Consider the following 25,064-nt stretch of genomic DNA (forward strand, 5'->3'; position numbering starts at 1 on the left):
GTCTCTGCAACACCTCACCAATCAGGCCTTTATGGTGGAGTGGCACGACGGAAGCCACTCCTCAGTAAAAGGTACATGAAGGCCCACTTGGAGTTTGCCAAATGTCACCTAAAGGCTCTCAGACCATGAGAAACAAGATTCTCTGGTCTGACCAAGCCAAGATTGAACTCTTTGGCCTGAATGCCAAGTGTCACGTCTGGAGGAAACCTGGCACCATCCCTACGGTGAAGCATGGTGGCAGCGTCCAGAGCTTGAGAAGATCTGCAGAGAAGAATGGGAGAAACTCCCAAATACAGGTGTGCCAAGCTTGTAGCGTCATACCCAAGAAGACTCAATACTGTAATTGCTGCCAAAGGTGCTTCAACAAAGTACTGAGTAAAGGGTCTGAATACTTGTGCAAATATCATATTAAAACAATTTAAACAATTTTAGAATAAGGCTGTAAAGGAACAAAATGTGGGAAAAGTCAAGGGGTCTGAATACTTTCAGAAGACATTGTATAGTGTAGAATGAGGTTGTGTATCTGTTACAATGCTGAAACTAGTTTACATTTGACATACAGTAGTGTAGATATAATGCATAGTGACACTGCTGCCATGCAACTCCTCAGGTCAACTCCATGCAGGTGCTGACCCAATTACATGTAATATGTAAGATATGAGTTAATATATTAGTATTAGTACTGTATCTACACAAGGTATGATGAGATATACTGTAATGGTAGTAGCTACACAGACATACATTTAACACAGCCCTGTGCATGACATTAGGTCTAGATGTGCCTTTTTCTTGCTAAGGACCGGTTTAATTCTACATGAGTACATGTATTCTTGTATAGTTTCCAAAGATACAGGCAATGTCAAACCTTGGGGGTGACTGAGGTGTATGAGAATGCATCTAAAAGGCAAACTGGGCAGTCAAACCATCAACAAGGCACTCTACAGTGTAGGTCGTGGGATAAGGGAAACTGCTAGAGGGCTAGGTCTTACGCTGAAGCCTTTCCCAGTCTGCCACTTCGGTGAGAAATGAGACATTGATTTTTCAGAGTATGCAGTAAGTGAAGGAACACAGTAATGTTTGGGGTAAGAAAAGTGGGACGTCTGTGCCCAAGTTGTGTACTCCCAAAATGAGATTGTTACTGCAATGGGTAAAGTAGGCCCTTCTGTAAATGATGAATAGTCACCAACTTCACATGGAATTGCTGCTAACACATTTGTGTTCAACTTTAAGTGTGTTAACAGTGAGTCTCCTGTGAATCTATCAGTGGGAACCAGGGACAGTTTCTCCTGAGATTGACTGGCCTAAAGACAGTTTCAGTCTGTCAGCTATGTCTGCCGCTGTGGGTGATGTTATCCTTGCCTGATTCCTACTGTGCCTCAGATGCTTAACAGTGGGACGGCAGGCTCAGACGAGTCCCTGAGTAGCCAACATTCAGTCACTTGTTCGGAAAAGAGATTTACAGACAAAAAAAGTATTACACCGATTTATTTCTTCTTGCTTCCTTTTCTTTGAAACGGAGAGGCGGCAAGAGTTCATTTTTATCAGCGAGGCCTGAGGGATTTGTGTTAAGCAATGGTGGTGGCGTACCGTGGAACGAATACCTTATACTTATGTAGCAGAGGTAGTTTCCCAGCTAGAATAGCTTCGAGCAATATTGGCACTACTGTAACTACTTAGTGACAACACCTGCTGGGAAAATCCAAAATGAGTGATTTCAGCTTTAGTGTACTCAACCGTCTGCCAAATAGTCACATCCTTACAGTACATACTGTATATCACATCTAGTTAATGGAGGCTGGAGCCGGACATGTTAGTGCTAATTGGTGGATTTGCTACACATAGCAGAGTCAGCACTGTGTTGGATTTACATAAGAACAAATTTGCCAATGAATAATTAAAGAGTTGAGGTTGAGCCTCTACCGCTCCTTCTGACACACAGAGAATATTAACCAGGTCCCCTACAGAGAGGAGTCAAGCTACTGTAGCATTCTACACTGTACGTCCTAGACCTATGAAATGGTTCAATAATGTTGGATGACTGACCTGCAATACATTACCCTTTGGATGCACTGAGAGTTGTCAATGCCAACTAACACGCATGTCGTAAACAAATGGTTTACAAAGGCTACAGTGTTTACAGATCTCTGTGTACAACTATTGCGCCGCACCACTGCCTTAGTCCTCCTGCCTTTACCAAACCCAATGACATGAGTGTCCATTAATAATGAACACAGGACAGGCAGTAATGTGGCCACCCTGTGGGTGGAGACATCTGTTGCGGTGGGTTTAACCCCGCCATGAAAAATTGGACATTTAGGAACCAGCTGGACAACCACTCTGCCCCGCTGTGCCACTACCCCTGTGCCCCTGGCAAGGAGCCACCACCGGCTAGGAGTCACTGGACCAAAGCCTGCCAGATGGTGCCCTTGCCAATGTGCTACCAGCCCCTCCAGACAACCCATGCACACACACGTACACGCACATATAGTGGCAAGAAAATGTATATGAACCCTTTGGAAATACCTGGATTTCTACATAAATTGGTCATCAAATTTGATCTGATCTTCATCTAGGTCACAACAATAGACAAACATAGTGTGGTTAAACTAATAACACACAGATTATTGTATTTGTATTTGTATTTTCTATATTGAATATATAATTTAAACATTCACAGTGTAGGTTGGAAAAAGTATGTGAACCCCTAGGCTAATGACTAAGCGAATTGGAGTCAGGAGTCAGCTAACCTGTAGTTCAATCAATGAGATGAGATTGGAGAGATTGGTAAGAGCGGCTTTGCCCTATAAAAAACACTCACAATTCTGTCACGCCCTGATCTGTTTCACATGTCTTTGTGATTGTCCCCACAACCCTCCAGGTGTCACCCATATTTTCCCCTCGTCCTCCTGGTTTTGACCCTTGCCTGTCCTAACTCTGATCCCACTCTGAATGACCACTCTGCCTGACCACTCTGCCTGACCACTCTGCCTGACCACTCTGCCTGACCACTCTGCCTGACTACTCTGCCTGAACCTGCCCGACATCCTGTACCTTTGCCGCCACTCTGGATTATCGACGGCTGCTGGCTTTGACCTGTCGTTTGCCTGCCCCTGTTGCTGCAATAAACATTGTCACTTCAACACAGTTTGCACGGGGCGGCAGGGTAGCCTAGTGGTTAGAGCGTTGGACTAGTAACTGAAAGTTGGCAAGTTCAAACCCTCGAGCTGACAAGGTATAAATCTGTCATTCTGCCCCTGAACAGGCAGTTAACCCTCTGTTCCTAGGCCGTCATTGAAAATAAGAATGTGTTCTTAACTGACTTGCCTAGTTAAATAAAAAATAAGACTTTGGTTTTACCTGATAAGTTCACATACATTTTCTTTCCACTGTATATGGGTGCTACACACACACACACAGAAGGCTGTATTAATCTTTTGACATGTCAAAAGGGGAGAGAGAGAGGTGTTAATATAAGTAGCTGCGGCTTGAGAAACTCAGGGAATTAGCTGGTTAGACAGAGGCTACTCCCACTGGAGGAATATATAGTCTCTTTAGGCACAACTCATCCCTCCCAGCCAGCCCGTAAATTGATATGCTAATTATATAAGGGGTTTTAAGTGGCGTACTCTGAATCATACAAGTGTTGACATTACCTCCGGAGATACAGGAAACACCCGGAACAATACAAATGAGATGTGTATTGAACAAATGAGATGTGTATTGAACAAATGAGAGCTCTCCATCAAATCCAGTACTGTGTGTGTATTAGCAGAGTTACGAAAGTCCTAAACTTCAAACACCACTCAAAATCAGACCAATGTTGATGGTCCTTGATCCCAGGGTTGACTACTGAACTGCACTATATATTATTTGAAAGTGTTTTTATTGAGTTTTATTGCATAGTTCTGGTTGTTTTGACCCACAGATTTGCAGATGGACTATTTTAGGCTTGGCTAGCTAGCTGTCTAATAGTTTTTGTTTGAAAGCTGCATCTGAGCTTTTTTGTTTCACCTGGCTGCTAGTTCCTGATCTTTTGAAAACAGGAATTATTTTTGAACATTTAACCCTTATTTAACTAAGCGAGTCAGTTAAGAACAAATTCTTATTTACAATGACGGCCTACCCCAGCCAAACCCAGACAACGCTGGGCCAATTGTGCACCGCCCTATGCAACTTCCAAGCAGCTTTCTGGCCCAGAGTTGCTGAGGCATCACCCAAGTGGGTGCTATACATTGTGAAGGAGAAGTCCAGTGGCTACATGACTCAGGCTGACTCAGGCTGGTTCCCAGAGTAGCCCTCTACACGATCGTCAATAGAATCTTCCTCAACCATCTCCTTGACCACCTTCTGATCAAGCCATGAACTGCACCTCTCCATCTTTGGAGGATAAACTCAAAGACGGCCTCTTTGGTTGATCTAACTATAGCTAGGCTATGCATGATGGTGTATTGCTTATTAGTTTGATGCTTTGAAATTCTTATGAAAAGCGCAATAGAAATGTAATACATTATTCTTATTATTACTAATCTTGAATCCAAGATGGCGTAGCAGTCAGATGTCTTTTGTCCTCATCTTGTTGCGTCCCGTGTATATATCTTTTTTCTATGTGTATATATATATGTGTATATATATATATATATATTTTTATATATATATTCTTTTTTTCTTAACCTCTTCAACATACTCTTCAACATACTCTCCTGTAATCCGCCTCACCCAATGTGGTATAGATCTGCTATTTTTTTAAACTTTTGAACCGGGAACCCCAAAGCAGCTAGCCAGCTAACTAGCCACTGCTAGCGGTCATCAGGTACCTTTAGTCCGGACAACTCTCGCCAGTCTGCACAGCACGACTCAAACCAGAGCAAATCGGACTTATTTTTCTCCACATCTCTGGATTCGTACCGCAAGCTCTGAACCTTTTCACCTGGATCATCGCAGCTAGTTGCATCCGAGTGGCCACTCCTGGCTAACGTCTCTGTCCCGAAGCAAGAACCAATTAGCCTGTAGCTAGCCTTTTCTAGGCCCATCTCCCGGCTAGCCGAAGAGGTCCGTCATCCACTCCTTGGGCTGACGGACCTATTTTGCCAATTGGCCTGGACCCCTTTTACTGCCGACACGGAGCCCCGCTGACCCATCACGACTGGACTACCGATTTAATTCGCCCGAGAGGGTTTTTCAACTGGCTCCTCCATCGCGACGTCCCCTGAATGCTCATCTGCTAGCCTGCTCGCCGCAGCCTGTTAGCTGAAGAGGCCCACCAGCCAAATTCTTTGGCCACTATACCTATTTTGCCAATTGGCCTGGATCCTTTTACTACACAGAGCCCTGCTGATCCATGACGACTGGTCTGCTGACGTAATAGCACGAGGGGCATACAACAGACTTCTTCCATCGCGACGTCCCTCTAAGGCCCTTCTGCTAGCCCCGGCCCGCTAGCTGTCACCGGCCCGCCGAGCTACTCACTGGACCCCTATGATCACTCAGCTATGCATGCCTCTCCCTAATGTTAATATACCTTGTCCATTGCTGTTTTGGTTAGTAATTATTGTCTTATTTCACTGTAGAGCCTCTAACCCTGCTCAATATGCCTTAGTTAACCCTTTAGTTCCACCTCCCACACATGCGGTGACCTCACCTGGTTTAAACAATGTTTCTAGAGACAATATGTCTCTCATCGTCACTCAATGCATAGGTTTACCCCCACTGTATTCACATCCTATCATCTGTACATTATGCCTTGAATATATTCTACCGTGCCCAAAAACCTGCTCCTTTTACTCTCTGTTCCAAACGTACTAAACAAACAGTTCTTATAGCCGTACCCTTATCCTACTCCTCCTCTGTTCCTCTGGGGATGTAGAGGTTAATCCAGGCCCTACAATGCCTAGCTCCACTCCCATTCCACAGGCACTCTCATTTGTTGACTTCTGTAACTGTAAAAGCCTTGGTTTCATGCATGTTAACATTACGTTTTATTCACTGCTTTAGCACACTCTGCCAACCCGGATGTCCTAGCCGAGTCTGAATCCTAGCTTAGGAAGACCACCAAAAACCCTGAAATTTCCATCCCTAACTATAACAATTCTAACAATTTCTGACAAGATAGAACTGCCAAAGGGGGCGGAGTTGCAATCTACTGTAGAGATAGCATGCAGAGTTCTGTCTTACTATCCAGGTCTGTGCCCAAACAATTTGAGCTTCTACTTTTAAAAATCCACCTTTGCAGAAACAAGTCTCTCACTGTTGCTGCTTGCTGTAGACTACCTTCTGCCCCCAGCTATGCCCTGGACACCATATGTGAATTGATTGCCCCCATCTATCTTCAGAGCTTGTGCTGTTAGGTGACCTAAACTGGGACATGCTTAGCATCAATCTCATACAAATTATCAATGAACCTACCAGATACAACCTCAAATCCGTAAACATGGGCACCCTCAAAGATATCATCCTAACCAACCTGCCCTCCAAATACCCCTCGACTGTCTTCAACCAGGATGTCAGCAATCGTAATGGGTCTGCGGTCAAACGACACCCCTCATCTCTGTCAAACGCTCCCTAAAACACTTCAGCGAGCAGGCCTTTCTAATCGACCTGGCCCAGGTATCCTGGAAGGATATTGACCTCATTCCATCAGTAGAGGATGCCTGGTTATTCTTTAAAAGGGCTTTCCTCATCAACTTAAATAAGCATGCCCCTTTCAAAAAATGTAGAACGAGAAACAGATATAGCCCGTGGTTCACTCCAGACCTGACTGCCCTTGACCAGCACAAAAACATCCTGTGGCGTACTGCATTTCCATCGAATATCCCCCGCGATATGCAACTTTTCAGGGAAGTTAGGAACCAATATACACAGGCAGTTAGGAAAGCAAAGGCTAGATTTTTCAAACAGATGTGCATCCTGTAGCACAAACTCCAAAAAGTTCTGTCACATTGTAAAGTCCATTGAGAATAAGAGCACCTCACCCCAGCTGCCCACTGCACTGAGGCTAGGAAACACTGTCAACACTGATAAATCCACAATAATTGGGAATTTTAATAAGCATTTTTCTACGGCTGGACATGCTTTCCACCTGGCTACCCCTACACCATAGCCCTGCACCGCCACAGCAACTTGCCCAAACCTACCCCATTTCTCCTTCACCCAAATCCAGATAGCTGATGTTCTGATAGAGCTGCAAAAATCACTGAGGCTGGAGACTCATATCTCCCTCACTAGCTTTAAGCACCAGCTGTCAGAGCAGCTCACAGATCACTGCACCTGTACATAGACCATCTGTAAATAGCCCATCCAACTACCTCATCCCCATACTGTTATTAATTTGATTTATTTTGCTCCATTGCACCCCAGTTACTACTGCACATCTATCACTCCTGTGTTTAATTGCTATATTGTAATTATTTCACCACTATGGCATATTTACTGCCTTACCTCCATTCTCCATCCTACTTCCATCCTACCTCATTTGCACATGCTGTATATAGATTTTTTCTATTGTATTATTGACTGTATTGACTGTTTGTTTGTTCCATGTGTAACTCTGTGTTGTTGTTTGTGTCGCACTTCTTTGCTTTATCTTGGCCAGGTCGCAGTTGTAATTGAGAACTTGTTCTCAACTAGCCTACCTGGTTAAATAAAGGTGAAATAATCATGCTTTTTTAAATAAACAATGTAATCACCACCACGATGTACCCAGGCAGCAGGGCAGACAGAGGAATCCCACCAGCGCAATGAATGAATAATAGATGTGAAAGGTTAGCCGTGAGGATGTGTACCTCTTACATGCTGTGACTGCTGGTGTCACATCCAAGATGAGCTCTCCTCTCCTTTAACACGCTTTCAAGCTTACATATGTTTTGACAGGACCTCACTCTCACGTCGCTGTCCTCATCACAGGAAGTGGGGACGTCTGAGAAGGCAAAGCTCAAGCGGTTTGTCATCATCTGTGTTGATTGAAGATTCAGGTCAAGGAGACCTGGGAGGAGGAGTTTTTGACATTATTGTGACCACAGAATGTGTAGTAAGAGTAATGCTTGGAATCAAATGGATATCAAAGTTCTCGATGAGCAATACAAGAATGTCATGAAAAAAGACAAGCTCAAACAAACTCAATTAATGTAAATGGAAATACTTTATTTCACTATTACACAATAACAAGCCTTGAAATAAATACAAAATGGAAAGTAATCCTACAGAGGACCACAAAATATAGACAACTTTCATAATGTGGCAAAGTAAAATGAAGACTAAAAACGATCACTACCTAGGATATCATTTAGAGATTAAAAGTTTAGAAATCAGCTAAATGTTTCTACGATGAGCACAGTCATGCCAGCATAATAGTATTTTACAGTGTCATGTTGCAGATGATTCGGGGGTGTTCCTCAATGCACATGGGTCACCCTGATTGGTGAGGCTGAACACAGAGAGAGGGCATGTGGGAAGGCCTACTGTAGTTCATCATCTGTGTTCTATGATACATGTTTGTATTTGGTATAAAGAAGTTGGACAGGAGGGTGGAAAATGCAGGTTGTTTTTACATGGATAACAATGTACAGGGAGGTGCCTTCAGAGCTTCAGGAACTAAAGGCACATGGGGTCCACTGAGCAACAGATATGTCCATTCTGAAAGAGGCGGAGGAGAGAGAGTGAGTCACTGTTAGAATTCAACCACAATACAGTTCTACTCTTTGAATTTTCTCTACTTCAGAATGAGCTATTTCTACTTTTCTCACTGAATAGCAAATTTGGTCTGACATTTAGAACTTTGATAGTCATGGAGAGTTTGGTACCAATATGGAGGATAGTTGGCCGAAGTCTACAGAGATATAATAAATATCCATGGCTGTTACCTTGCACTGGCAGAGGGTGCATTCAGTGCCATGTTTGACCCAGGAGGAGCCGCTGAAGCGTTGGATGCCATGCTCGTCCGTGCACGTCTTGGTGATGTCGTTGCGGATGGTGTCGGCCTGGCAGGGGTCGATGATGCAGCGGGCACAGCACTCGCCTTCGGGCACCACCGTGAACTCACAGTCTACTGGCGGGCACGACAAGGGCCAGCAGTCCACCTGACCCTGCTGTAGGAGGGAGAGGCAGACAAATATACTGGAGTCATATCACTGGGACAGGGATAGACAGTAATATATACAGTCAATTATCCCTACAATTTTATAGTTCCTGTCCCTTGTCAAATATTTCAGTATACTTATATACTACCTTGAGGCGACAAGAAATGATCATGTAAAGATAGAGATTTTGGACTCCCGGGTGGCACAGCGGTCTAAGGCACTGCATCTCAGTACTAGAGGCGTCACTACAGACCCTGGTTTGATTCCAGGCTGTATCACAACCGGCCATGATTGGGAGTCCTATAGGGCGGCTCACAATTGGCTCAGTGTCGTCCAGGTTAGGGTTTGGCCGGGATAGGCCGTCATTGTAAATAAGAATTTGTTCTTAACTGACTTACCTAGTTAAATAAAAGGTTAAATAAAATAAATACATTAATACTTGGAATCAGGCAGATAGAATTATGGTGATATTTGCCAAATGGATGGTGAGGGAGAGCTTTGTATGCATCTATGTGTGTGGAGTAAAGGTGGTCTAGAGTTTTTTTCTTCTGGTTGCACATTTGACATGCTGGTAGAAATGAGGTGAAACAGATTTAAGTCTCCGGCCTCTAGGAACGCCGCTTCTGGATGAGCCTTTTCTTGTTTGCTTATGGCCTTATACAGCTTGTTGAGTGCGGTCTTAGTGCCAGCTTGTGGTGGTAAATAGACAGCTACGAATAATAAATACTAAATGAGTTACAAACAATGTGAAAAAACAAACTAAAATAGAAGCCTGTAAAAATGTCAGCCATCCCCTCCGGCGCCATAACTATGATCAAATACACTATATATACAAAAGTATGTGGATACCCCTTCAAATTGGTGGATTCGGGTATTTTAGCCACACCCGTTGCTGACAGGTGTATGAAATCGAGCACACAGCCATGCAATCTCCATAGACAAACATTGGCAGTAGAATTGCCTTACTGAAGAGCTCACTGACTTTCAACATGTCACAGTCACAGGATGCCACCTTTCCAGCAAGTCAGTTAGTCAAATTTCAGCCATGCTAGAGCTGCCCTGGTAAGTGCTGTTATTGTGAAGTTGAAAGGCCAAGAAGTGGTAGGCCACACAAGCTCAGAGAAAGAGAGCGCCGATTGCTGAAGCCCATAGTGTACAAAAATAATTTGACCTCGGTTGCAACACTCACTCCCGAGTTCCAAACTGCCTCTGGAATCAACATCAGCACAAGACCGTTTGTCGGGAGCTTCATAAAATGGGTTTCCATGGCCATCACCATGTGCATTGCCAAGTGTCACCTGGAGTGATGTACAGCTTCCTGCCATTGAACTCTGGAGCAGTGGAAACGAGTTCTCTTGAGTGATGAATCACGCTTCACCATCTGGCAGTCCGACGGACAAATCTGGGTTTGGCGGATGCCAGGAGTACGCTACTTGCCCCAATGAATAATGCCAACTGTAATGTTTGGTGGAGGAGGAATAAGGGTCTGGGGTTGTTTTTCATGGTTCGTCCTAGGCCCCTTAGATCCAGTGAAGGAAAATCTTAACACTACAGCATACACTGACATTCTCAAAGATTCTGTGCTTCCCGACTTTGTGGCAACATTTTGGGGAAGGCTTTTTTCTGTTTTGGCATGACAATGCACAAAGCAAGGTCCTTACAGAAATAGTTTGTCAAGATCGGTGAGGAAGAACTTGACTGGCCTGAACAGAGCCCTGACCTCAACCCCATCGAACACCTTTGGGATGAATTGGAATGCAGACTGCGATCCAGGCCTAATCGCCCGACATCAGTGCCCGACCTCACTAATGCTCTTGTGGCTGAATGGAAGCAAGAGCCCGCAGCAATGTTCCAACATTTAGTGGAAATGTCACGCCCTGACCTTAGAGAGCCTTTTTATTTCTCTATTTGGTTAGGACAGGGTGTGATTTGGGTGGGCATTCTAGTTTTTCTATTTCTTTGTTGGCCAGGTATGGTTCCCAACCAGAGGCAGCTGTCTATCGTTGTCTCTGATTGGGGATCATACTTAGGCAGCCTTTTTTTCCACCTTTAGTTGTGGGATCTTGTTTGTGTGTAGTTGCTTTTTGCACGTAGAGTTACGTTTGTGTTTGTATTTTGTTGTTTTTTGGTGTCATTCTAATAAAAGTAAAAATGTAGGCCTACCACGCTGCACCTTGGTCCAATCCCTCTCTAAACGACCGTGACAGGAAAGCCTACCCAGAGGAGTGGAGGCTTTTATAGCGACCATCTACATATTAATGCCCATGATTTTGGAATGAGATGTTTGACAAGCAGGTCCACATACTTCTGGTCATGTAGCGCATCTCTATATTGCGCATGAGACCAATTTGGAACAGATTTCCAAAATTAAAATAGTAATAATAGTAATAACAGTAATAATAAAAAAATATAATTTATTTTTTGCTCAGAAAACTTGGTGGGGGTCAAATGAAATCACCCACCAGTTGGGGAACCCTTATTGGATTTCTCCAGCAGCCGTTTCAATAAGCCAGTGAATACAGGTCATAATGTTGGCCACCTTTCTATATATGATTCCGCATCACCCAGTTCTGATAACATTTTCATCCCTGAAGTGAGTGGTTTACACCTCTTTTGAAAATGTAAAAATCAGCATGTGCAAGTTAAACACACACACACGCACACAGAAACTCAAAACTGCTTATGAGTTTAGTTTGCTGTAAGTCTCCCATCGGGTTATTTAATATCGCTGAAAATCAGCTAGCTCTGCATTTTAGTGATATTGTAGTAAATTAGTGGGCTATAAAATACAGGCACATGCTGTGCTAATGTGTGCTCCCTGCCTTCATTTAGTGAGTAAACATTTTAAGTGTGATTCCCCTGAAGCAGAACTCTTTCCCCATTGCCAGAGGCAGTGGGTATAGCTTTAGACTATAGGTATTCATGACACAGTATGGGATGTCATTTAATCACCTTCACATGGGCCCTGGAAGGTGGGTCAGTCACTAAAACCTATTTCTCTAGATCAGAAACTCATTTCTTCAATCTTTCCTTTTCTAGTTCAGAAACAGTATTATGAATCTCAGTACACATCAGAGTCCGTCAAAAAAACGTCTGTGAGAATGACATTTACTGGTGACATTTGGTTTAGTGAGCCTTGCCAGAGATTTGCCTTGGCTAGACAACCTTGTGTCCTACTGCAACCATGTTTCATGTCTCCAGATCTATGGCTAAAAGAGTATCCTATAAACCATAACATTCTATACCTATTGTAGCGAGTCAGAGATACACTATATGACCAAAAGTATGTGGACACCTGTTCGTTGAACATATAATTCGATATACATATCACCAACTCCATATTAATGCCCAAATCATGGGCATTAATATGGAGTTGGTCCCCCCTTTGCTGCTATAACAGCCTGCACTCTTCTGGGAAGGCTTTCCACTAGATGTTGGAACATTGCTGCAGGGATTTCCTTCGATTCAGCCACAAGAGCATGAGTGAGGTCGGGCACTGATGTTGGGCGATTAGGCCTGGCCGCAGTCGGCGTTCCAATTCATCCCAAAGGTGAATTGGAACGTTGCTTTGTCAACGAGGGTATTGTCATGAAACAGGAAAGGGCCTTCCCCAAACTGTTGCCACAAAGTTGGAAGCACAGAATCGTCTAGAATGTCATTGAATGCTGTAGTGTTAAGATTTCCCATCACTGGAACTAAGAGGTGTAACCAGAATCATGAAAAACAGCCCCACACCATTATTCCTCCTCACCAAACTTTACAGTTGACACTATGCATTGGGGAAGGTAGCGTTCTCCTGGCATCCGCCAAACCCAGATTAGTCTGTCAGGCTGCCAGATGAAGAAAGCTTGATTCATCTTACCAGAGAACGCATTTCCACTGCTCCAGTCCAATGGCGGCGAGCTTTACACCACTCCAGCCGACGCTTGGCATTGTGCATTGTGATCTTGCAACCAAGGTCAGGCGATTTTAAGGCGCTATGCACTTCAGCACTCGCCGGTCCCATTCAGTGAGCTTGTGTGGCCTACCACTTCGTGGCTGAGCCGTTGTTGCTCCTAGACATTTCCACTTCACAATAACAGCACTTACAGTTGACAGGGGCAGCTCTAGCAGGGCAAATATTTGACATACTGACTTGTTGGGAAGGTGGCATCCTATGATGGTGTCACGTTAAAAGTCAATGAGCTCTTCAGTAAGACCATTCTACTGCCAATGTTTGTCTATGGAGATTGCATGGCTGTGTGCTCGATTGTATACCCCTGTCAGCAGTAGGTGTAGCTGAAATAGCCGAATCCACTCATTTGAAGGGGTGTCTACATACTTTTGTATATACAGTGTACATACGTCAAAGAACATATTCTGTCATTCGCTTGAGTGCACAAGTAAATGTAAAGTAAAAGGTGGCTTGTATCTTTGTCTAAGATTCTAAGCTTGTCCGTTTCCCTGGTGAGCGGAGCCCGTATGGTTCTGGCTCTGATAACTATGGAGGCATTCAGGGTCCATTTCACGTCCCTGTCATGCTACTGGATCCCACGCTTATCTCTACGCACCATTCTCCTCCGCTCCTCTCTTTCAAGCGCTGCTGTTTATACCATTTTGACTGGTGGCTGTGTGTGTGTATGTGTGTGTGTGTGTGTGTGTGTGTGTGTGTGTGTGTGTGTGTGTGTGTGTGTGTGTGTGTGTGTGTGTGTGTGTGTGTGTGTGTGTGTGTGTGTGTGTGTGTGTGTGTGTGTGTGTGTGTGTGTGTGTGTGTGTGTGTGTGTGTGTGTGTGTGTGTGTGTGTGTGTGTGTGTGTGTGTGTGTGTGTGTGTGTGTGTGTGTGTGTGTGTGTGTGTGTGTGTGTGTGTGTGTGTGTGTGTGTGTGTGTGTGTGTGCGCGCGCGCTTGAGTGCGTGGATATGAGTGCCTGCCTCAGGGAGGGAGAGAGGTAGCAGCCTACATCTACCTGCCTCTCCAACACTTTTCCAGCCCTATAATGGCCTGCTGTAAGTAATCCACCCAAGGCCCTTAAGGACAGCATCACAATGGGAGAAGGGAACAACATTATGCTGCCTGCTACTCTAGCTATGGATCTGACTTATGCTGTTTTTCGACTGTAACACCAGTGTATACACCCTTATGTTATATTAGGTAAATTGTGTTTCCATAGCTAGGGCTGACAGTGAGGATTTGTAATGAGCAGAATCATCAACCTCTGCATAATAAAAAACAGTTGTTTTGCGGGCAGGTATTAAAGTTCACAGTTAGACATTGCTACATAAATGACAGTTGAAAAGTAGCAGTGGCGTGGTTTTGACCCCAAGTGAGAGCAGGTCCACCGCAGCTATGGCCCAGTGAGAGACGGGTGACAGTCCGCGTAGATGGAAATAGAAAAGTCTGAGCCTTTTGGGTAAAACACTGGGTTAAATCCTGTATGGACCTGCACCATTTATGTCCCTGTATTCATATGCTAATCACAGAAGGAGAGTGATGTGGCATGGCTGTCTGTGTGTCTGTTCTACAACACTCTGTTTGATCTGAGGGAGAAAATGACCAACAGTAATACCACTCTTCCGGAGGGGACTGGCGGGCGGCTGAGAGAGAGCGCTGACAGAACGGGGATTTGTGGGTCGACGCAAAGACATAGTGACACAAATGCAGCTAAGTGTTGCTTCTCTCTGGGAGCAGAATGGCCAGGGAGAATGGCTACCGTGACATTTGCATTTAATAAAAATATATCTGGTTGTAAAGTGTGTCTGAAAGGCGTATCGGAGGCAGTAGGTAGTGATGTTCTGTCAGATTTAGTGTGAATTCCTCATAAAAAAGCCTTCCTGTTGTTTGAACAGCAGGGATGCGGGAACCTTAGAAAAGGTCGGCACAGTGGAGAGAGTCGATGCAAACAGTGCACATTTCTTCATGGGAGATTCAATAAAGAACGCTCTTGACACATCATAATTCTGTTTTATATATTGCCAGGACAAGCTAACAAGCTTATCCACAACACTTCTCCGAGGCCACCCACTGTGTGGACACAGGGAACTGCACATGCCTGTAAACACACACCTTTACTATTCTCCTGGCCACCATTCTGATGTCCAGTATCTCCCGTACATGAATTCCTAAAGCAGAGTACAGTGTGTCCTATCTCTCTATAGGCTGTGTATTGTTGGTACTTACCAGACACTGGCACTGCTGGCAGTTCTCCACCCAGGACTCTCCACTGCCGTAGGTCAGCAGGCCGTTCTGGTGCAGACACTGGCTGCTGAGGCGAGGGTCACACTCTGGACAGCAGAACAGGTCAGCTGTGGGGTTCTCACAGTCACACACCATCCTCCTGCACATCACCTGGCCAGTCTGCACAGAGGGGTGGGCAGATGCATGGTCTATCATTCGACACACGACTCGAGTACAGTCTCAAAGTACTGTCTTGAGGTCTTTAACCCACAAACAATTTTGCTAGTTGACCTTGGTTATTGGTTAATTACACACACTCAAAATTACCATTGCTCCCTACTAGCTGACCGTGACCGCTCCAAAACAACAACATGTTTATGCTCTCTGTTCACTCAGACGTTCAATACTGCTAATTTTGACAGGCAGGTTCTCAATTTTTCCAATCAATTAAAATGACTTGTTTCATTTAAGCTTAATTTCTGCCCTCCTCCTCTGTAATCAACTTAATAATGTGATGCTTGATCATTCAATACCCATACTAATCCTCTATAATCACCTGCTAGCATTGCCAGACATTATCAAAAATGAAACACTAAATTACTAAACGTTTCAAGACTGTAGCCGTAAAATCATGAAAGAAAATATAGATATTATTTTGGTTCATTTAAAACCAAGTTTTCCAAACAACTGGTTGATGCATTTACATGTTCAGACCTCTGGGTTAAACATATATCAAACTGAATTGATAACCAATCATCATATTGTTTAACAACAACTAATAGAACACCACTGATCTGACCATTGTTTGTGTTATACCCATCTACCTCTCTGTCTCACCTGACAGGAGCAGACAGAGCACCTATCGTTGTCCAGCACCCAGATCTGCCTGTTGTGTTTGACTTTGTTGTCAAGGATACAGTCTCCAGTGCAGTTCCTCCCGTGGGGGCACCTGCAGTCATAGCCCCCCTCCAAGTTGAAGCACACTGTGTCATTGGCACAGGTGTTCCTCCCCATCTTGCATTCGTTGATATCTGTAGGGAGCAAGAGAGATGACTTCACACATATGCTCAACGCAGTTCAAATACCGTAGCTTATGCATAAATGCACACATCTTACTGCTTAAAAAAAGACAGATGATTCCAAACTAGAACTGAAAAGCTGTGAAAATGGATCACGTGACTCATGATGAGTCTTTGTGACCTGCTCCGTTGTCAAAGAGCGATTGAGAAATCTGCAAATTGTTGATAAATTCTTTGTTTTATTGAAAGTGTATGGCCAAATGACTTACTTTTATCAAAATTACTATTGGTTTTGAGTCAGGAAATGTGTACTTTTCCACCTAAAACTATTGTGATTATTTGATATCATTATATTATGTGGCCGACTGCAACAACAGCGGACATGGGTAACAACTGCGCTCTCGTGGGGCAACTCTGTGAGGTATATGCCGTTATTTGGAGCTTGATGTAACATGTGAGTTTTATAGGAGGGAGAAGGAGCAGGCGCAAAAGTTAAAAGATGTATCACAGGTAGCCTAAAGAGTTTGGTCCCTGGCTGGACTTATGTAATAAATCTAGGAAAGAAGGCACATTTCACTGCTTTCCATTGAAAGATACAAACACGTGCAGAAGATGGCTACTAGCGACACAAACAGGAAATATGATGTAAACACTCCTACAGCCACCTGTGTGAAGCTAACCATAATAATAAATAAATAATTATATTTTGTTGGATTTAAATAACAACATTCCTATCTTGTTTAGCATTATCTAGTCCAAATATGACATGTACTTGTATCCGTTTTAAATCATTTTAAATGGAGGACTTTTATTTTGAAGGCGAACCGCAAATTCCCTTTTGTGGCTAATCCTTATTGTGGCTAGCTTCACACACGTCCTCTGAGAAAAGAAAGCGTGTGGACGTATGTATAGTCTAATCATTGCATTTTGAGTTGATCTTATTGTGTTGTAGTCTAGATGTTCTACCAGTTAGCGTATGTTGAGGAGCTAGACAGTAATTGTGTCATCTTACATTGTTATGGACAGTAATTCTTACTTTTTAACTCAACTTTGTTGGGAAATGGCTCCTAAATTAGCATTTCATAGTAAAGTCTATACCTGAAGTTTTCGGCGCATGTGACAAATACAATTTTATTGTGCCATTTTTCCCGAGTGGCGCAGTGGTCTAAGGCACTGCATCTCAGTGCAAGAGGCGTCACTACAGTACCTGGTTCGATTCCAGGCTGTATCACATCTGGTCGTGATACAGCCTGGAGGGCGACGCACAATTGGCCCAGCTTCGCCCGGGTTTGGCCGGGGTAGGTCGTCATTGTAAATAAGAATGTGTTCTTAACTGACTTGCCTAGTTAAATAAAGATTAAATAAAAAATAAATACATTGAAGAATAGACAGAATAGTGGCCATGAGTATCCTAACAATATAATTACTTTTAGCCCCATAGCCATAAAAAATGTATTACAGATTATAAACATATGTTTGTAGGTTGTTGTTTTACTTCGTACAACTCATTTGTAATGCTTGGCTACTGTCTTCGCCTCTCCCCCAAAATAGAATCGGGGAAACTGGTTTCAATATATGGACTCACTTACGAAATGTTGGATTTTAGGTAAACTTCCCCTTTAATGTGCTCTTCCACTGGCTACACACTGAATCAACGTTGTTTCCATGTCATTTCAATGAAATTACGTTGAATCAACGTGGAATAGACGTTGAATTGACGTCTGTGCCCAGTGGGCTGTGTCGATCAGGTAGACTTGACAGGTAAAATTAGGCTATATAGCAGGCAGACAGACAGAGCTGCAGCACTGTTACTGCTGAGGTGCACTGCTAGATTGAGGGTTTTCTTCCATTTTGACAAGCCCTTGACAGGTTGCTTTAGACTAGAGAATGTTTCAGAAAGATTCCATGAGCAGTAAAAAGCAGACAGGGATTTGGAGGAAAATGAACCAGTAATGGTATGTCCAATAACACTGCACCAGACAGCAAAAAAATGACCAAAAGAAGGCCAAGGAAATGTCTATCTCTGCAATGGTTAGATATGCTGCTATGATCAATGTTAGAATACACTAGAATAATGGAAACACACAAACTAGTGTGCTAATATACTCTATGCGTGGAATTTCAATAGGCATTATCATGTGACGAGCTGAATGAAGTTTGCCTACAACCACGGAGCTTCTTTTAGTATTGAGAGAAAAGGGGCGGGTCAACTCACCTATGCACGACTCCCCATTGGCCGAGAACAATCCATTGTCGTGGTAGCCATCGCGACACTCGCAGTGGTACCAGCCGGGCAGGTTGACACAGATGGCTTTGTCATTACACTCCACAAACCCATCAGAACACTCATCAATGTCTATCAGGAGAGAGAGAGTGAGAGAGAGAAAGAGAGAGAGAGAGTGAGAGAGAGAATGAGAGAGAGAGCGACAGAAAGAGAGAGAGACATGTAAGAACATACCTCAATCTCCAATAGTTTTTGTTCTGAATCATGTCAGCAGGAACCGCATCCAGAACTTAGCTTCATTCTTGCCTGATAGGCTTTTCAACATTGACTGATCCATAATTGATACAAAAGCGTGTCCAGGATTTGATAGGATATGCACGCTGTATCGATCTGGCATGAAAACACAGCGAGAGACGGGTACATTCATCAATAGAAGAAATCAGTTTGTGAACATGGCAATTGTAATGAATCGTACATATTTACTTGATTTTGTTTCATTACAGCACAAAACAAATGTCCCCTGAAGAGAGGTGTTAAAACCCCTCGGAAGACCTTGGAAGCTTGTGAATCCATTCTTGCTGTAGGTCTCATTGACGGTAAAGAGCACAGGAACCAGGCTTCAACCTTGACTCTAATTATGCTCTCCACAATACAGCATTCGTCACATGCTCACAAGTCTTGTATCCCACCCTCTATCTCTCCCACTCTTCTCTTTTCTCATCACTAGCCTATTGTCAAACTATTTATTTCAACGAACAACGAAGGGAGCAACCATTTCTTACAAAGGAACGAGGTGTAAATACATTCAACATCTGAATCAACTGCACCGTATGAGAAAATGCCCTACTATTTAAACCCATATTTAATTAGATGAGAGATGCTAGTGAAAACGGGGTGGGGGCTAAATATGAGGACCCAGGTTTTAGATTGATTAAATGTGTCTGTGTAGACACTGATGGCTTCTTTATGATTGTGTGCATGTGTGATGCATTATCAGAGTTCCTCATTATGAAAATGGCCCTGCACTGTCAGTGACCTTCCCATTCGATTCCCCCAGACAAAACAGAACCCAGCAGGATCCCCTGGAGAGCACCGCTCAGGCCTCCTCTCCTCATCTTCCTCTCATTCTTTCCTCTCTTCTCTCTCTGGCCTCTCCCTTCTTCTTGTCCTCTTCTCCTCTCTAATCCTCTCCTTTCCACCCCTCTCATCTCTCCTTCTCTCCTTTCCTCCCCTCTCCTTCTCATCTTTAAAATGTTTCTTTATTTCACCTTTATTTAACCAGGTAGGTTAAATAAGTAAGTTCTCATTTACAACTGCGACCTGGCCAACATAAACACAAAGCAGTGTGACAAAAACAACAACAACAGAGTTACACAATAAACAACCGTACAGTCAATAACTCAAAATAAAAATAGAAAAATCTATGTACAGTGTGTGCAAATGTAGAAGAGTAGGGAGGTAGGCAATAAATAGGCCATAGAGGTGAAAATAATTACAATTTAGCATTAATACTGGAGTGATAGATGTGCAGATGATGATTTGCAAGTAGAGATGCTGGGGTGCAAGAGGGTAAGTAATAATATGGGGATGAGGTAGTCCGGTGTGCCATTTACTGATTGGCTGTGTACAGGTACAGTGATCGGTAAGCTGCTCTGACAGCTGATGCTTAAAGTTAGAGAGGGAGATGTAAGACTCCAGCTTCAGAGATTTTTGCAATTCGTTCCAGTCATTGGCAGCTGAGAACTGGAAGGATAGGCGGCCAAAGGAAGTGTTGGCTTCAGGGATGACCAGTGCAATATACCTTCTGGAGCGCATTCTACTGGTGGGTGTTGCTATGGTGACCAGTGAGCTGAGATTAGGCGGTATGTAGTGAGGGCCAGCCAACGAGAGCATACAAGTCGCAGTGGTGGGTAGTATATGGGGCTTTGGTGATAAAACGGATGGCACTGTGATAGACTACATCAGTTTGCTGAGTAGAGTGTTGGGGGCTATTTTGTAAATGACATCGCCGAAGTCAAGCATCGGTAGGATAGTCAGTTTTACGAGGGTATGTTTGGCGGCATGAGTGAAGGAGGCTTTGTTGCGAAATAGGTAGCCGATTCTAGATTTAATTTTGGATTGGAGATGCTTAATGTGAGTCTGGAAGGAGAGTTTACAGTTTAACCAGACACCTAGGTATTTGTAGTTGTCCACATATTCTAGGTCAGAACCGTCCAAAGTAATGAAGCTCGTCTGGAGGTTTGTTAGCACAGTGTCCAATGAAGGGCCAGATATATACAGAATGGTGTCGTCTGCGTAGAGGTGGATCAGAGAATCACCAGCAGCAAGAGCGACATCATTGATATATACAGAGAAAAGAGTCAGCCTGAGAATTGAACCCTGTGGCACCCCCATAGAGACTGCCAGAGATCCGGGACAACAGGCCCTCCAATTTGACACACTGAACTCTATTTGAGAAGTAGTTGGTGAACCAGGCGAGGCAGTCAATTGAGAAGCAAAAGCTATTGAGTCTGCCGATAAGAATGCGGTGATTGACAGAGTCAAAAGCCTTGGCCAGGTCGATGAAGACGGCTGCACAGTACTGTCTTTTATCGATGGAAGTTATGATATCATTTAGGACCTTGAGCGTGGCTGAGGTGCACCCATGACCGGCTCGGAAACCAGATTGCATAGTGTAGAAGGTACGGTCGGATTCTAAATGGTCGGTGATCTGTTAATTAACTTGGCTTTCGAAGATTTTAGAAAGGCAGGGCAGGATGGATATAGGTCTATAACAGTTTGGGTCTAGGTCTTCCCCTTTGAAGAGGGGGATGACATCGGCAGCTTTCCAATCTTTGGGGATCTCAGACGATATGAAAGAGAGGTTGAATAGGCTCGTAAAAGGGGTTGCAACAATTTCTGCGGATAATTTTAGAAAGAGAGGGTCCAGATTGTCTTGCCCAGCTGATTTGTAGGGATCCATATTCTGCATCTCTCCTCTCTCCTTTCCTTTCCTTTCCTTTCCTCCCCTCTCATCTCTCCTTCTCTCCTTTCCTCCCCTATCATCTCTCCTCTCTTCTTTCCTTTCCTTTCCTCCCCTCCCATCTCTCTCCGTGTCTTCTCCCTCTGCCACAGCAGTAATAGGATTCAGATCTATCGGCTAATGAGCCTTCAACCCTTTAATAGAATTTCTCCAGCAGATTAACCATTGATCAAATGTCGTGGAGATTAGGCCCTTATCTATTTAAGAGATGTGAACGTTTGTCTAAGTCAAACACAGCAGGTTTTCTGTGCTCCTATACATGACATATTTCAACATGGCTTTAAGGGAACTGCATTCATGCTGGGACTCAAAAAGGTGGTTAAACGTTACATGTATACAGTCCTACAGCAGGTAGAGGGATATAGACATCATGTTTAAGTCTAGGGGATGGTGATGTTCTTCCTTCAGGAAATAAGTATTTCGGTCAACTGTGTTCTGGATAAAAGCATATCATTTGGTTACCAAAAGGAATAACTATGCTTGAAATTAAGCATATTCTCTATAGTGAAATCTCTCATGCTCTTTGTTGCCAGTGAATGTCAGTTGACAGAGCTTCACACGCTTTGAAATAGAGAAGCGGCATGTGGTCTCGAGCCAAGAAGGGGAAAAAAGCTGAATCTATTTAAAGGCCCAATGCAGCCGTTTTAAATCAATATCAAATAATTTCTCTGTAACAATTAAGTACCTTACTGTAATAGATTTCCATTAAAATGGGCAAAAATAGCTTTTTAGAAAAAAAATATTTCTCAAGCAAGAATTTTGCTAGAACTGGCAGGGAGTGGTTTGAGTGGGGAGTGGGAAACTGAAAACCAGCTGTTATTGGTAGAGAGGTTTGGAACTCTTTGTTATTGGCCTATTAACCAATTTACTGCATGGTGATGTCACCATGGAACGCTGAAACTCCCGCCCATACAAACCTGTACATTAGAAGGTCCTATGTAGATTGTATTTTCAACCAGCAACTATAAAGGAAATAACACTGCTAAAAAGCAGCTGTTGCCCAATATGATACAAAATACAGGAAAAACTGAATGTTTACTGCACTGGGCCTTTAAATCATAGTTTATCCAATCTAACTGCATGGAATTGTTCACAGAAAGACAGAGCGGTTAGTCACTACTTATAAACTAGAGGCAATGCAGTTCTAAATATACACAAATGGAACTATTTTCAGCGTATATTCATTAAAACTGTTCTGTTGTTAAGCTTACATGCCCAGGAGGTTACGTTTCCAATGAAACGTTTCACCCTCTACTTCCTTTATGTGACACCACAGCTGTTAATCACAATTACAGCAAAGTACTTCTGAGGCCTTTGGCAAATTGACAGTGGCTTTAAATATACCTTCTAAAACGGCAAACGCTTCTTCTTTAACTGCTTCCTGTCACATCTGAATTGAGATGTCATCACAAATGCAAGGCACGTATTCACAACTACATCTTTCAATTTTCAATTTACCATTAAGAGCAAAAACAACATGGTGGCGGTGTGTGTAAATTGAATGTACACTGAGTATACCAAACATTAGGAACACCTGCCTAATATTGAGTTGCGCACCCCCCTTTGCCCTCAGAACAGCCTCAATTCATCGGGGCATGGACTCTAAAAGGTACCGAAGCGTCCCACAGGGGACCATATTGACTCCAATGCTTCCCGCAGTTGTGTCAAGTTGGCTGGATGTCCTCTGGGTGGTGGACCATTCTTGATACACACAGGAAGTTGTTGAACGTGAAAAACCCAGCAGCATTGCGATTCTTGACACAAACTGGTGCGCCTGGCACCACCTACCTCCTACCATACCACGTTCAAAGGCACTTCAATATGTAGTCTTGCCCCTTCACCCTCTGAATGGCACACACACAATCCATGTCTCATTTGTCTTGAGGCTTAAAAATCCTTCTTTAAACTGTCTCCTCCCCTTCATCTACACTGATTGAAGTGGATTGAACAAATGACATAAATAAGGGATCATAGCTTTCACCTGGATGAACCTAGTCAGTCTACATACATGTATGTCATGGAAAGAATAGGTTTTCTTAATGTTTTGTATACTCACTGTATAAGAAAGCGTGAGGAATTATGACTGTGATGCCCCAATAAGCAGCCTGATTCCAGTCTAAAATCACATTCTATTTCAGCTTGGCCGTGAATTGTATAATATGTTATTTTCAGTGAAAAACAGCAACACATAACAGAGAGCTGAGAGTTCCATCTCTCTCTCCAAGCAGGTCAAGGCCAAACACAGGTCTCCTTGGCTACTGAGAGAGAGATAGTGGTGGAGACAGAGAAACAGGGGGAGAGATGGGGATAAAGAAAGAGAGAGGAGAGAGAGACAGGGAGAGAAAGAGCGAGAGAAAGAGCGAGAGGGATGAAGAAGCGAGAGAGAGAGGGGGAATAAAGAAAGAGAGTGGAAGGGAGGTGGAGAGGGCTGATTGGACAGACATGGTTATTTCGCTCGTTATGGTGAGCGACAGGCTGGAAATAAAGGCTCTATTAAAACTGCTCTCCAAGGACACTCAAATATTGGGTTGACGTCTTCCCTTCCCTCCTTCTGCTTGTCCTCCTTCTCACCCTCCCTCTCCATCTCTCTCTCCCTCTCTTTCTTTCTTTCTTTCTTTCTTTCTCTCTCCTCTCTCTCTCTATTGCTCTCTTTTCTCACCATCTCTCTCTCTCTCTATATGTGCAGAGGCAGATACAGAGCTAGAGGCTCTCTCCTCTCGTCTTGACTGACAGCAGTACCTCAGGGCCTGGACAGTCCTCTATAGGATTCTATCACTCAGAGCACCAGCTGCAGACAGAAGATCTCACATACTGTTCAATATAATTACAATATTCTATTTTTCACAGGGAAATGAAGGACAATCCTGATCTGCTGAACTTGGAGTACATATTATTTGTTACACGTCACTTCCTAATCCCTTTTCAAATACGGTTCTGCTGTCGTCTCCTGTATACATGTTTTGGTGTTAAGTGGATTTAAAATTTGGTGTTGACTTGAAAGATTACTGATCCAGGCGAGGTGTCGGTAGAATAGAGTGGTGCGTTAAAGTAGTCTGTACGTACAACGCAACAACAGTAACATCCAGTGGAGGCTGGTGGGAGGGGCTATAGGAGGACGGACTCATTACTCGGTAACAGGAAAAGCATGGCGAAGTGACGTCTATAGATAGATTTCCAGTTCATTATCTGACTGAACACTAACTAGATTTTTTTTTTTAAATGGTGAAATTGACCAACTTTAAAAAAATTCTGGTTCTGCTTGTCTGAGTGCTATGACTGTGTCTGTGCTGAGAAATGATGCTAGGCTTATTGCACTGACAGATCAGCTGCTGCTGCAGAAGACGAAAAAAAATAAAAAGTCACACACTCGGACACAGATTTAGTCTACTGCTGCCAGTTCATATTTTGGCTGTATATCATATGAAATAGTAGGCTAATTAACACTCAGGGGAACTCATATGACAGGGACTAACTTGCAATAGCCCAAAAATGATTTCGATCGGCTTTTATAACACATACGCCAACAGCCATCTATTATTAGACATTAAATACAGTGCTACTGTTATTATTAAATTA

General features: G+C 43.4%; 1 protein-coding gene across 2 annotated transcripts in view; it reads right to left on the minus strand.

The window, feature by feature from the left end:
• Window positions 1-8,115: 8,115 nt before the first annotated feature.
• Window positions 8,116-25,064, minus strand: part of LOC135508732 (protein kinase C-binding protein NELL2a-like) — a 99,318-nt gene continuing 82,369 nt past the window's right edge. For both annotated transcript variants that reach the window (XM_064928961.1, XM_064928960.1), the window contains exons 16-20: window positions 18,458-18,598; window positions 16,061-16,254; window positions 15,227-15,403; window positions 8,856-9,080; window positions 8,116-8,628 (exon numbers count right to left, since the gene is read on the minus strand). In XM_064928961.1, the coding sequence (XP_064785033.1) occupies window positions 8,587-8,628; window positions 8,856-9,080; window positions 15,227-15,403; window positions 16,061-16,254; window positions 18,458-18,598 (779 nt within the window). In that variant the 3' untranslated portion in view covers window positions 8,116-8,586. The remainder of the gene's footprint in view (window positions 8,629-8,855; window positions 9,081-15,226; window positions 15,404-16,060; window positions 16,255-18,457; window positions 18,599-25,064) is intronic.

Source organism: Oncorhynchus masou, chromosome 22 (assembly GCF_036934945.1).
Source record: "Oncorhynchus masou masou isolate Uvic2021 chromosome 22, UVic_Omas_1.1, whole genome shotgun sequence".
NCBI classification, from domain to species: domain Eukaryota; kingdom Metazoa; phylum Chordata; class Actinopteri; order Salmoniformes; family Salmonidae; genus Oncorhynchus; species Oncorhynchus masou.